At 36.4% G+C, this 15,135-nt stretch overlaps 1 protein-coding gene and 1 long non-coding RNA gene across 12 annotated transcripts in view; one reads left to right on the top strand and one right to left on the bottom strand.

The window, feature by feature from the left end:
* The window catches only part of PTPRM (protein tyrosine phosphatase receptor type M), a 442,907-nt gene that overhangs the window by 225,400 nt on the left and 202,372 nt on the right, over nt 1-15,135 (top strand). For all 11 annotated transcript variants that reach the window (XM_038129430.1, XM_038129425.1, XM_038129423.1 and 8 more), the window contains exons 8-11: nt 4,725-5,033; nt 8,156-8,265; nt 10,527-10,728; nt 14,445-14,547. In XM_038129430.1, coding sequence (XP_037985358.1) covers nt 4,725-5,033; nt 8,156-8,265; nt 10,527-10,728; nt 14,445-14,547 — 724 coding nt within the window. The remainder of the gene's footprint in view (nt 1-4,724; nt 5,034-8,155; nt 8,266-10,526; nt 10,729-14,444; nt 14,548-15,135) is intronic.
* The window catches only part of LOC119697996, a 41,387-nt gene that overhangs the window by 1,599 nt on the left and 24,653 nt on the right, over nt 1-15,135 (bottom strand). The window contains exon 2 of the long non-coding RNA XR_005256019.1: nt 1,513-1,670. This is a non-coding gene — a long non-coding RNA (uncharacterized LOC119697996). The remainder of the gene's footprint in view (nt 1-1,512; nt 1,671-15,135) is intronic.

Below are 15,135 nucleotides of genomic sequence, written 5' to 3'. Positions count from 1 at the left end.
AAACAAGTAAATTATTTTACCTGTATTTTTGTTTGGCATTGACTGTAGATGTAGACAAACATGGAGATTTATTTTCTAGAAACAAACCAAATGTTGTTACTTTGATAGCAGCTGGCTCACAAGCCATGTTTTCTGTTCCCCTGTAGGTGGTCTCCACCACTGTAACGTGCAAGTTCCTTGCAGGCATTCATGAAATTCTCTGTGACACCACTGGATACCGATGCTAGAGTACTGTGACTCCCACTTTACTCAGAGGGAGTTGATGTGAAAAGATGTTAAGTGATTTGAACAAGACTGCTTAGGCAATCTGTAAAGCCTTTACTTTTAATTATCATTAATTAACTATTATGTTTTAAAAAGCTGTTTTGTGGATAATATCTTAAATACTCAGTTCTCATCGTATATTTGTTTATTTTCCTATTCTGTCTATCCCATACTTCCTGTGGAAGGACAATAGAGTCTGACCTGAAATTTCAGTCCTGAGAGTTTTTGCGTAACTAACTCCACTAATAGCCTCAACAAGAAATAAATTCTTAATTCCTATTGTTTGGTGCCTTTCAAATAGTATCTAACGCAGACCAGATGTCTGCAGCTACTGGAGTACCATGGAGTGGCAGAAAATCGCCATTTCTTTCTTGTTCTTATCTCAGTAGGTCTGTGCAGGCTGTGATGAAAAGACAAAACTTCCAGTCTTGAATTTTCATCTTAAACACAAGTTTTGATGATCAATGACAGCATGCTAAGAATACACCTAAATGTCTCTGTGATTCTGAAATTGAGTTTCTGAAAAAGCATTGTACTTGTGGTAAAAGGTAAAGAGTGAAGTTCCAGAGAAATGAGCTGTGAATTGCAGCTGCAATGGAAATTGATCCTGTCTGTCAGTCTGTGCTCCATATTCTCAGAAAAAGAGAGTGGAGCAGAGAAGGAGCCAAGATCACCGATTAAATGGGATGCTAAAGTGCCAGGGGCTAGAACCAGGCTTGCTGGTCCCTCAGGTCAGAGCTGCAGCTGTCAGAATCCACTGCCTGATTCCCTGCTGAACCTGGCAGAAGGAGAGCAGTATGAAAAATGCTGCAGGCAACAGCAGGTGAATGGGTAAAGAACTACCTGGCTAAGCTTCAGGCTTGACAGGCAGTGTGCTCCTTTGGGAGGAAAACCTCTTCCCTTATGAATCAGGCGGCCTCGTTTTCCCCATTTGCCTCATGATTTGTACCAGTAAGGCGTAAGAAAATAGCTGGAGTACCGAGGAGCAGCAGCAGCTCGGTTCACTTAGAAAACTGCAGTGGGTGGAGACATCTGGCTGTGTAACCTCTGCAGGTGGGCATTTATCAAGTAAGGAGGAGGCAAAGGCTCAGCAAATAGCACTCGTGCTGTGAAGTACATATGTTGTATATAATATAGTTGGTGTCGTGTGTTGAACTCCTTATTCTTCTGCTCTGAAATGTGTGATTTCAGCTGTGGTCAGCAGCACTGTGAAATGACACTTCTCTGTGTAGCTATCACTGATCATACCTGGTGCAAGGCAACAGCAACAGACCATTGCTGGGATGAGAGCCTTCCACTTCACAGGGATAGTTAGTGCAGGTCTCCTGAGCACAATAGTGGCATCTCTGAAGGATGCCAGCTTCTTCACTTAAAGTTGGGAACTCACCATGGGAAAGTGATAAATCCTGCAGAAAATAAAATCAACTAAATGAAGTCATCATGCCCTAGTAATTAATTCAGCTTTCCCGTTTAAATCACAGTCATTAGCTGTCATTCTTTTAGTGCTGCTTAGCAGTTTCCTTTCCCCAAGTATCCTGTGTCCTTCCTGATGAAGAGCCTATACCTTCCAGTATATTCAAAGTGATGTACTGTGCTCTCAGCCCCGTATTACATTGAAGATAAATAGATAGACAGACTGGTACGTAATCAGACTTTTTTTTTTTCACAGTTAGAGTGGTCAAGCATCGGAATAAGTTGCATCGGAATAGGGAGGTGTTGGGAGTGACAATCCTTAGAGGTCCTTAAGAGGAATCTGGATCTAGCACTGAGTATGGTGGTTGAGTGGTTTAGGGGTTACAGTGACAGTGCTGTGTTGACAGGTGGACTTGATGATGTTGAAGATCTCTTCCAGCCTTGATGATTCTGTGATTCTATTCTATGAATTATTTCCTCTGTCATATACCACCAGAAAAATTCAATTTAATTGCTAAATGTATCAAATAGAAACTTAGTTTTCTAGCTTTTGTTGCACTAACTGCTATTTTTCAGGCCTCTTTTGAGCCAAATGGCTTTTTTAATCCCAAAATTCCATTGTTACCTTAGCCTTTTTTTTTTTTTAAAAAAGCCCTAGTTAAAAGTCGGGCTGTTAAAGCACTTATTAATGACAGGGTTCATTAGGGCCCTATTAGTTGTGTAATCTCTGAATGAATGGTAGGAAAAAAATATATGAGCTGTGTACCTGTCTATGGGTTATCAAGTAAGGAGGCAAACTAACCAGGGTATTGGCCTTGTCTGATGAGCTTTGTCCTGTGAATATCAAGGGAAGCTGTATTGTCTCTATCTTTTACAATCTAAACTCTTTTTTCCCTTGTCTCTTTTGTTGGAGGTGAAAATGTATCTGTCATTCTCATAGATTTAACTAGAGGGCTAACTTGTACTTTTTATTAAGGTAACATGACATAAGAATACCTTCCTCCTGGGCAAAAATCTTGGATAGGTTTTGATCCTCATATTTTGTGCAGACACTCAATTTCTCTTCCAAAATGCTATGAATTAGGTTTATGTCTCTAATAAAATAATTTCTCAGCTCCCCTGTGAATTTTCTGATATGCCCACTGTGGAACTAAGCAGGCTGTTCCATATTCTTGCTGCCAGGAGCTTTGTTCAATTGTTTAATGTTGTATGTCAGGGTCACCTCAGTTTTGTTTGGGTTTTATTTCTATTTAGCCCATTCAGATACAATTACAGTTACACAATACCTCTCAAATGTCCTTTGCTATTCATCATCTCACCTAAACCAAGAAATTCTTAGAAGCTGAGATGAAATTAAAAAAAAAAACAAACCAAAAAACAGGAAAACTCATTTTCCATGACGTTTATGTCTGAACTACACAGGAGTAAATGTTTAGGAAGTTACCAAGTCTGTATGCCAGTCCCTGAGGTTTACTTCATATTAATTGTAATGATTGTAGCAATAGAAATGTGGCAGAGCCCCCAGATGCCAGAATTCTTAGCTGGGTTACCTGAGCATGGAAGCAGATAAAAAGCTCAACAGCGATTTATCCTTAATGTGGGGGCATTTTTACCTCTCAGTGGAGTCACTAGAAAGGAGGCCAAGATTAGAGGCCAATTTGGTTTGTTTTTCCATTTTTTCACCAATTGGCGAATATTCTATACTGATTATCAACATCGTTTGACAGTGAAAATTAATTTTAAAAAATTAAAAAGCAGCTGAATGACTTAAGAGGGGAAAAAAATAACCTGCTTTGTAGATGTTAGAACAAGCAATTTCTTAACACCTTTTCTTCAAGGAGTTAAGATGAATAACATCTTTGAACAAATATTTCAAGCATGCAGGGATTATGTTAAAAAGTAAAAAGATGAAATCCTGTGTAAATTGTTTAGAACATTCCTAGTGAAGACATGTTGATTAATAAACATAAAAGGAGGAAGATGCATATTAATTTGTTTACGTATAAGAGTCTCTAACTCATTAAAAGTCTTCTAAGTGTTTAACTAGTGAAGCAGTGGATAAAACCTGACATTGTCTTTAATCTTTTTGAGGACTCAAATATGAAAAAAACCCAGATTATTGCTAAGTATGTATAATAGCTCTGTTAATGACAGTGTTTTGAAAATATGGGGTGGTGTCAGCTCAGTGGTTCTGCTGTAATATGGTGGAAATTTTAATTCACTTTTCTATCCCAGCTGATGTGACCAGTAGGATTGAAGAAAATTTGTTTATCAACAACGATCTTTGGTGCTTGTGCATATATTTTCTTAGTTTTGATTGATGGCTCATTTTCAACTGGGAGATATCTAGAAATGCACAGATGCAGGAGAATATCTTATTTTGTATCTTTGCTAAACCACTATAACAAATTGAGGTATTTGCACTATTAACAGCTAATGTTTTTGTGGAAAAAAAAAAAAAACCCTATGGTCTATTTTTAAAAAATTGGAATATTAACTTAATGTCCTGGACAAATAGAGATTGAGTAATTGCATTCAGTCTAACTTAAAAACAAGTGAATAAGAAATAACTTAAAGAAGAACCATCTAGCCTTTGTATAAACAGTCCTGCAAGAAAATCAACACATATTTGCAAGTTTAGTCTGAAATTACAATTTCATTTTTAGACACTTGTTTTGTGCAGGTTTTTGCTCTGAAAGTGTTAATACAAATAACTTGTGCAAAAGAAATTGGGCATGCTTACTTTCTGCAAGCAACAAATAGGTAAAAAAGTGTCATTTCAGCTATGTCATGCAATTTTAGTTGAATCATAAGAACTTTTTATTGTTTTGTTTGCTCTTCATTATTCAGCAGACATTTCTCACTTTTTTCTCTGTTTTACCCTGCTTTTTCAGAGACTATACTTCTATTATACTTTGATTCTGTACAGCAGCGGATTTCTGTTTCTGCTCGTCTGGCGTACTTGTAGAACTGTACGACTTGTTTCTCGCGTCACTATTCTACTATGAATGAGTAATCACACCAGAATTGTGTTGGTAATTTTGCAGATCCCATGCGTGGGCCCCGAAGACTGGAGGTTGTGGAGATCAAATCCAGGCAGATCACTATTTGCTGGGAGCCCTTTGGATACAATGTCACACGTTGCCATCGCTACAACCTCACAGTCCATTACCGCTACCAGGCTGGAGGACAGGAGCAAGTGAGAGAGGAGGTCAGCTGGGATACAGAAAGTTCACATCCCCAGCACACAATTACCAACCTATCACCATACACAAATGTCAGCATCAAATTAGTGTTGATGAATCCCGAAGGACGGAAAGAAAGCCAAGAACTCATAGTGCAGACTGATGAAGATGGTGAGTTTTTGTATTTTCATGGACATGGTACATGACCTGATAGTATAAATTTTCTGTATAAGTGCATGTTCTATTTTCACTAAAATTTGTAACAGACTTTCCACCAACCTCATTAATTTTAGTAAAGCACCATTATTAGAGTGATCTTTCACATAACCTGTAACATCCCACGATAGTTTAATCATTTCATCCTTAGACTTGTAGCTTCTGCTTAAACTATGTTCTGCCTCTCTAAAGTTTGAGTTTTGGTTTGAAGAAATTCCAGGTGATTTTCAGCAGTAGCCTCATGGAAGCTCCTCTACTGAGTGATGTGCTCTGCACTAAATACTTGTTCTTGATTTACAGTTTCAGTTTCTCTGTCTTTGGCTTTCTAACCACTAGACACTGTTAGTTGGTAATTCATTCACTACATTCCATATACAGGCATTGAAATATACAGATATTCCCTTCCTTTTCATAATTTTAAACTCCCATGGGGTTTTCAAATTTCTTTAAAAAATTTATATTTTTATTTTTAATAAATATAATAAATAATGTAATTAGCTAATGTCTTTTTTGAGGCACAGACAGCAGAATTGGGTAATATGTCTCTGCAATGCTCTAATAGTGTTGCATGAAAAGGTTATACCATCCTCCCAAGTCTTCCGTGATGTTATTTTGTTTACACATGCAGAGCAACTCTGTTAGCTGCAGTGCCAAAATGCGATTTCCTTGTTGAATTGGTCATGCACCAGGAATCAGTTTCACCTTTCCAGAATACTCTGTGCTCATATATAGCCCCTTACAAATGTACCTTAGTTTTTTTGACCTTGGTTTTGGTTCTTTTAAATGCATACAGTTCAAAGGAACCTTGTCAAATGACTTGTCATTGCTTTTTATCACAGATCTGTCCACTTTCCATTTTTATCGTCTGAAATCTGAACAGGAATGGATTTGTATTTTCTTCCAGATCGATGATAGATTTCCTTAAAACATGATGGAAATATTTCTAGTAAAAGCTTCAGCAGTGATGAGCTCCTTTTATAATAAATACTTGAAGTCTGTCATTTAAGCCTATTAAATTATTTAATACATGCTGTATTCGTTTTATGTAGTACTAATTTCTAATCAAAATATATGAGGGAATAAATTAAACAATTTAGGAATATATAGTTACTAATGCAACATTTTCAGCAAAGCATAGCTAACAAAAAGAAATGTTTAATTAGAATTAATTGTGCTGTCGTGCTCTAAATTTAATTCAGTTCAATTGTAGGATGACAACGCTTAAAGAGCTTATTGTCGTCTGGGATGTTTATGTGTTTTATCTAAAATTTCTTTTTCCTGTCCCTCTGGAACTTCATGTTATTTGAGGACCTAATAAATACCATGTCACTGTCTGAGAGGATACCTTGAAAAAAATTACAACTTTTTAGTGTACTGTACACATTCAGTGAGGTATATACTTCTGAAAGTTAAACAACAGAGTATACTGACCCAAATAATCATCATAATTTTTCAATTCACGCAGTCTTGTTGGTTGCAAGGGACTTCCAGAGCTCATTTAGTCCAGCCTTCTGCTCATAGAAGATCAGGTGGTAGCAGATTGCTCAAGGCCTTGTACAGTTGAGTTTGAGTACATGTCTAGGTGACCTCTGCCATTGTTTGAACCCACCCTGTATGGCACAGCTCCTCAGGGTTTATGACCTTCAGATAATTTGAGAGGCTATCAGAGTGCTTTGCTCTACTTCCAGCTTATTTACTATATTTGTAATAGTAAATACATCTTCCTTTACACATAAATCATTCATCTCATTATTCCAGATGAGTTTTGCCTGTTCTCCTTCTTGGAAACAAGGTTTTGTGCCCAGAATTAAGGTTGCCCTAAAGGTGTCATTGTACTGGTGCACACAGGACTGGTAAGCCAGTTCAGAACCTGTGTCCTTGGAGCTTCCACTTGGTAGAGCAAGGAGCTCTCTGGAGAGCCATGGAGAGATGATCAAAAAGCCTTAAACCTTGTAAACTCTCACAGCAACAGCATGGAACAGTAGCAAGTTGTGTAGCAGAAATACAGAGGTAATTCTGTACCAGAAATGCCAACAGAAAGGAGTCACCAAATGTCTTGCTTGCAGATTTTTCTATTCCTTAACCATTTGAGTAAATATCAGGAAGGAGTCTAAGAAATTATTTCACTGCAGCAAGTGGCTTCCACCTTCTTTCTGTGGCAAGTAGAAGATGTTATGTGAATCTTTCTATTGTATTTTCCCATGGAGTTTGTGTTGAAGTGCTAACACCATAATGCCTGTTGCTTCACAGCAGTCCTGTGTGCATTTTTCAGAAGTTTTTTCATTTTTGCATTACTTTACCAGGGTTGTTAAAATATAAGATCACAGATATATGTCTACTTGCTGTTTACATGTCTGCTCTAAAAATTGCATTGTCTTGGGGATAAAGCAATGGTTGCAGAACAAATGGGAAACACAAGTAGATACCTGAGAGCAGTTTGCACACCTTTCATCAGAACCTTCTGACATCCCTGACTCTTCACAGGTCTTTTCTCCCACATTAAGAGATATTAAGAAAAATTAATAATGTCAGATTTTTACTTTGACAATTTCATACTTTTCTTATGTCCATCCTGTTGTAGGTTTTCAGGCCAACTGTCAGTGCGCCTTGCTATTCAATGCAGTATGTGGCTCATCTTTCCCTTATAACCTTTCTGTGAAACTATACCTTTTATTCAATGCTTGTCCATTTTTATGTATGAATGTTTAATATGTTTTCTACTTTGGGAAGTAACACTGTTGATAAGTAGGTATCACAAGTAGATTTTACTTGTTTACTTGTGTTTACCTGTGCATATTTTACATTATAAAAAGTTGATTTGTCCTATTTTTAAATTATCAGTAGGGGTTTACAGGAAATGTGTGATGCTCACTAACGTGTTCTTACACTGAAGGTGACACATAATGGCATTGTCTTGTTAAATAAATCGTTCTTCTCCTGAGCTACCCTGGCCTTTGCTTCAGTCTTTGGGGAAATGATGGTGGGATGGTTTTTATGCCTCAGCAGTACAAATATTTAAACAGAGCATGTCCTTCTGAGATTTTTCTTAAAACCACTTCTTTTTTTTAATCTGTTAGTCCCGAGTGCTGTGCCACTTGAATCCATTCAAGGGAGTACGTTTGAAGAGAAGATTTTTCTTCAGTGGAGGGAGCCAGCGCAAACATATGGTGTGATTACTTTGTATGAGGTATCTAGAAATTTGCCACATTTTATGTGTAGTTTTGGTTTTCCAAAATGCATAATCATAAAAATGTGTTTTTACAGTTTATGTAAAATTAAATTCATTATAAAAACAGTAGCCATTTAAAACGAAATACACTGTAGGAGTGAATTTCACAGGACCCAGCATGTCCTCGAGTTACCAACTTTAAGAAACCTGCTGTATCTAGAACCATGATACAGCATTCTATCTAATACGCTAGATCAAATGTTTCGAAGATTGAAAGACAGATCTTAGCAAATTCCTTAAATTATTTGAGACATAAGACAGTGGTTAGTCAACGTCATATTTAGATAAGCCTCCTTATAGGAAGCCTATTGTAATAGAAACAAGCCGGCATAATTTTTAAAAATCTAGCTTTTTTAAAATGCAAATTCAACAAAATTGTATGTTGTTAGATGTCTAAAAATCACTTCTTTTTCTCATGTGGAAGCTCTGCCTGAATACCTCTTAGAAAAATTGACAAAAGACTGCACAGATTAAGCTGTCAGACAATAATCACTGTTAAGCTTCTTACCTGACCTTAGTACAAAATTAGTATTGAAATGCTTTGTTTAAAAAAAAAAAACCACCTAAATACAGTGTAAAAGAAAAGTTAAATTGAATGGTAACCTGTTTTGAAAACTACTTTATTGTAAGAGTATAAAATGTTATGAAAAAGTATGAATTGATTTTTTATAAGGCTAACAACTTTCTAGCTACCACGACAGTTGCCTGTGTTCAGGGATCAGAATGTTTTAATTAAGTGTTAATGTTGTTACTGTTACTAGATTTATGTGCATAGAAGCACATGGTGGTTTCTACTTAGGAGCATGCCTGCGTGTCTAATTCCACTGCTGAGGAGTACACCCTCTGTATGCAGGCAGTTCATACTGAAATGTGTACACACACATGACTCCATCGGCTGCATTGAGATAGGGAGATTCATGTGAGCAATATGTTACCTTAATTCCTTTACTGATAAAAGTTCAGACAGTTGGTGGTTTATTCATCTGTCATCTGATAGAATTAGAAGGGTTAGTTGGATGCTTTTTAAGGTACTTCGAGTTCAGTTTATGGTTGAGGATTTGTAGAGGATATGCCTGTATCTACTGTAATAAGGTCGGGGTTTATCTGAATAGTATGAAAGTTTTTATTACTAATTTTCTGTGCTTCATTGATGTTATATTAGATGGCTCATATAAAAATCAATTTTCATTAGGTCAGAGGTTTTAGGAAATCTCAAGTGTTTAAGGTGTGTAACATCGACACTTGGATGTGTCTATGCACTGTATTATGGGTCCTCTTAATTAAAATTATATTGAATAAGTTTGGCAAAAAGAATGTCAATTATCACTTTCTATAATAAGGGTTTTGGAATTACTCGCAGGAAAATGAAACTTTAAAGGAAAAAGGAGGGGTGAATAATTTTTACTTTTCTATTTTTTTAATGGCTTTCATATTTTTAAATGGCTTTCATATTTTTAAATTCTCATTACAGTGCATAGAAATCAGTAATTAATAGAAGAAGTCTGGATCAAGTTTTACTGTGAACTTATATTAACATTTCTAATGAAAACTAAAAATACTGTTTGAATCAAAGAAGGAACTGAGGATACAATATACATTGCATATATTACTTAACATTTATCTTTTTTTCCCTCCAAATGAGAATCTGACCTAGGTACAATGTAATAACCTGAAAAAATCCAAATTAGCAATTGTAATAGCTAAGCTTCAGACTAAAATAGAAGCTTTACCCAATTTCTGGAAAATTTGCCTTAAGCTTCCCTTATCATCTTCTACAGATAACCTCATTCAGGGCAAAGTGTAATTATATAAAGCAGCTGGAAATGGGGGGCTGCACTCCCTCTTGGTAACTTTTCAGTTTTTACCTGTTTGTTTTGGTTTTGTTACTGGTGCTGATCAAAACCAACATTAAGATGAATTCAAAATGTGACACTGTTAAAGGCAGCATCTTGAAGGAATTAACGTAAGCCTGAACTCATCCTTTAGAGTTGTAATCTAGCTGCCTCTAAGTCTCTGTATCTCTAAAAGTAATAACTCATACAAGTTACGACTTGCTTCCTGTGCCCCTTCCTGGGATTTGGGATTTGAAGAGTATAAGAGAGTAAGATAGCTTATCATAAAATGTCTGACAGCGCATACATCAGAAGGGTTTACTGGATAAAGATGCAATCTCTGTCCATCTGTTCAAGGCAGTTTATAACTTTCTTATTCTTTTGCAGATCACCTACAAGGCAGTCAGTTCCTTTGACCCAGAAATAGATTTATCCAATCAAAGTGGACGAGTCTCAAAGCTAGGAAATGAAACGCACTACCTGTTTTTTGGACTGTATCCTGGCACTACCTACTCTTTCACCATCAGAGCCAGCACAGCTAAAGGCTTTGGACCTCCAATAACAAATCAGTTCACAACTAAAATATCAGGTACTTGATCAAAGAATATTATTTCCTTATGATAATGAGTTGGGTAATTCTCTTGTTGTTTACTTCTTTAGCATTTAACAAGCAGCAAATTGAAAAAGGGAAGAACACATTCGTCCCTGCAGATATCAAAGTGACATATATCACCATGCCTGAAGAACTTCCAAGTGCTTAAATATTAGCTAGTATTTTGATTTTCCTGTCCTCAACTGTAACATATCACTCAAGAAACCCCTGTGAATTATGTGTTTGCAGCCAGTGCCAGCTGCAGTTGCAACATTTAGCATAGGTTTTTTTGGACCTGAAGATGAGGGTTTCATTCAGAGCTTAGTCAGCCTTGACATGATTCTAAATTAGAACAGTAACAGTGCTGGAAAATCTCTTTAATGAGCCATGAACAATCGAGAGTAGGGCAGAGATGCTGTACATCTAGAGCTTGCTTAGAAACTGTAGTTAGCTGCCAGGCTGCCTGTGTTGTAACAGGCATGGGGACTGAAGTGGATATGAAACTGTGTTAGACAAGAACATCAGGACTGGTGGTTTTCAGATAACAGCAGCATGACTCTGTCACTTGTGCAGATCCTTGACCAATATTTCAAACCCTCCCTTGAGGCAGAGGAACGCTTCATTGAGGGGATGGAATATTATTGCATCCTCCAAAATGCTTATGTAATTCATGACAAAATGTTTTGCAAAGTTACGGTTGAAATACCTTCATTTTTCACTTCTCTACAGTCTGCTTCAGAATTAAACTAGCAGTTTAATAATAAACTGGCCCCTGGATAATATTGATAGAAAATTGCCTTACCTATTTGTGGTCAACTGGGCTTTCCAGAAAGCATTTGGGTACAAAATCTTCTTTTTGTTTTAATCTCATTCTGTGTACTTTTCCCCCATCCCTCATTTTCTGTCCTCACTGGAATGATAAATCTGACAAGTTTTTATCAGAAATAGAATGATTTCTCCTATCTTATTATAGGAGAGGACAGTTAATGCTAGGTGAAAGTTATTGCCAACGCAGCTGTTTGTAGAGAAACAAAAATGTTGGTAATTTTCAAGTTAGACAATTAACTCTGTATGGAACATGAAAGCAACACTGATCAGTAAAGATGGAGTTTGTTTTCCATCCCCTTTCCTATACCAAGAAGAAATTTTCTCTGTCAAAAATCAATTTCTGACACAGCAGAAATGAGTTTTTTATGACTTAAGATGATGAGAACACCCTTTATTAGAATGAGGAACAGAGACTACTTAAGTATGGATGAGAATCTGGACATTTGGAAATAGTACTAGATCTTAAACTGTTGTTTTCTAAAAGGATACATCATCAACAAAAATTCAGTAGCAGGAACAGGAGTGTTTGAGGGTGAGGCAAACCTCCAAATCTCCATGTGATGAGGTTCTGCAAACCGTCTTGTCTGCACCCCACTCTCTCATTGCTTCCTCAGTTACTGTACTAACAAAAAATGTTTATGTCTTGTCTATAAGTAATTAAAACCATTCTCTGATTAATTTAAAATAAAGACAAATTGTGTGTATTTTTAATTAAAATTAAAAAGTTCTGACTAGCATTATAGCTGTTTAATATGGAACCCTCTTTGCAGTGCTATTGGCTGTGATCTCATTGTCTCACTGGAAAGCTTTGAGGCTTTTTCATGTGGCCAGTGATCTCCATTTTGGACAGATGTGAAACAGAACTTCTGAACATTTCAGGATGAAAGGTTTCACTGTTTTTTAGAACAGATTAGGTGCAATTTGACCAATTTTTGCATTTTACTCTTTCTAATTCTGGACTGCATTTTCTTCTGAATAAAAACCTCTAAATTTTCTGTCAAGTGTTTTGAATAGTACTCTTATGTACTGGAAATAGTCACCGTGTTTTATTTTACTATTAAATGAATATTTGAATATTTCCTGTTTTCTCTGTTTATTGATAAACAACCTTCTTTACATGTAGGCAGTGTGGAGGAGGAAGAGTCCTAAAGTAGACAAGGAAAAATGGAGAAGAGAAAAAGTAGCCAGGACTAAAGGTTGTGACTAAAGGGAGAACCACAACTCATTCTGGGACAGGAAGACAGTCTTGCTCTTTGTAGGGACACTGAAACTAGTAAAGAGAGCAAGTAGGGACTTGGGACTCATAAATTAGGAAAATCAAAAGACTTGCTAAGATGTGGGCAGTGGAACAAGGACAAGAAGTGACAGAGTAGTCAAAAAATGTTCAGAGTTTATACAGCTTTTGGAGATACAGTTTCTGTCCATTCTTGCTTTCAGGATGGTCAGGTTGAGAATGGGACATTATATGAACAAGTTCTGTATATTCAAAACTGCAGAGTGTGCCTGAACCTTTAAAGTAGTGTTTGATAATATGACTGAAGTGGTACCCAAATTACTTAAAATGATTAGTCTTAATATTTGTGCCTTATATCAAGGATTGTAAACATAATAAGATCTCCTCAGCATGCAAGGAGTTTTTTGAAGACTGTTTTTTTATTTATTTGTGAAACATTTCAAAACTGGTAAATAGCAATGCAAAGAAATGAAGATTTTAAGTTTTCACAGCAGTCTGAGGAATTGTGGAGTACAGAGCAATTCTTAACGCAATCTTTACTTGGATATGTAGGGCGCTGTGGATAAAGAGAGAGAAATTCATTTATCTTTCAAGTGGATGCAGATAGTACTAGAAAAATGAAAATGATTGGAAAATACACTGGAAAATAATTTCCTAGAGGTTGATACTGTCTGTATGTGGAGCACAATACACTCTATTGGTATGGTACACACAAAGTATCCAGTAAGAGGAAACTGAATGAATTGAGAAGAACGAAATGAATCTTTGGAAGAATCTTCAAAGAAAAAAATCTTCTTCCCCACAAAACATGTTTTCCCTTTCAAGTGGGAATTAGTTTAGGGAAGTTAATTGCCCTGCATTATTCCTGCAGTCAGAAGAGACCATTGCAGTGACCACTTTTTGCTTCTCTAGCCTTTAAATCTCTTAACTGTGCATCACCATTAACAAGTGAACAATAAGGATACAGCAGCCTGTCAAATCACCAATTAACTGAGTAGCCTTCCCTCCAATGCAATGATACAAATGGGAGTAGATGATAGCAGTGAAGAGAGAAGCAACAGTAAAAGGCAGTAACTGAGGCTTCATTTGCTTTAATCACAACTGTAAATCTTTAATGAAGACAGTTTACAAAAGTGCTGAGAGGGGCTTCAGACTAAGATAAACTCTTGTCTTGGTGGACAATAGACCCAAGAGAGTTATAGCACTAGTTAAAATTCCAGGAAAAACAAATTATAAGGGTACATCCTGATACAGCTGTCATACTGAGAAAGCTGGGCTCAGTTTCAAAAACAATAGTCACTTCAGCATGCACATTTGCAGATGCTGTTCTTAAGATGACTTTTCATTTCCAAGTCATGGATTCTCAACAGTTTCTGCAAACTTACTCCCACTAGTATCTGTTTCCTCTCTTGAAACTGGGAGTGAGCTGGTATTTCTTTATTTGGGATTTGTTTGGGTTTATTTTCCTGAAGCTATTTAACAGTTGTCTCACACTTGCATTGTAACCGAAAGCATCTTAGACTTGTAGTATGGTCTTAGTATTTGAAGAAGCCTTTAAAATTGCATATTCAAATAAAGATACAGCTCTTGAAAGAAGAAATACAAGAATAATGATTTTATTTGCCTCTTTTATTTTCTTTTCTTATTCTAGCACCCTCTATGCCACCGTATGAACTTGAAACACCTTTGAATCAAACTGACAGCACTGTGACAGTCTTGCTGAAACCTGCACAGAGCAGAGGCGCTCCTGTCAGGTACTGGGGGAAAAATTCTTTATGAAATTTAAAACCAAATTGATTGATTTCTTGAACATATTTTCTGGGGATTTTCTGCACAGCAATCAGTGTCTAAATTCTTGTCTGTATTAGCTCTAATTAAATTAAATAACTGAAGAAAATGAAAGTGCTTTGATGTTGAGTGTTCATGTATTGTTTAAAGGATTTGATCCAGATGCAAGTGGCTTGTTCTTTGAAGATAAGGAACAAAGCCATAGTTCTGTTGTGTGGGTGGCTTCTTTAAGGTAATTGCTTACTGCAGTGTTATAAGTTCAAGGGCATATCACATTTTTTATGCTGAGCTACTGTCTTTAATATTCAGTCTTTTTGTTTACTTCACAGATTTAAGGTAGTGAACTGTTAGTAAGTTAGCCAATTTAAACAGTATGTACTGTAACATTCATAAAGTATTTACATTATTTGACCATGATAGCAGAAATAATAATTTAAACAAGCAACCTTTAAAACCAGTGTCTTGGATTCTTCAGTGTTTTATAGTATCCATTAATAAATTTCCAGTTTTCAGAGGTTTATCTCCCTGCCAAATAAATGGTACTGTGCAAGTTC

Source organism: Motacilla alba, chromosome 2 (assembly GCF_015832195.1).
Source record: "Motacilla alba alba isolate MOTALB_02 chromosome 2, Motacilla_alba_V1.0_pri, whole genome shotgun sequence".
NCBI classification, from domain to species: Eukaryota; Metazoa; Chordata; class Aves; order Passeriformes; family Motacillidae; genus Motacilla; species Motacilla alba.
This window is presented reverse-complemented; position numbering and strand designations above follow the sequence as displayed.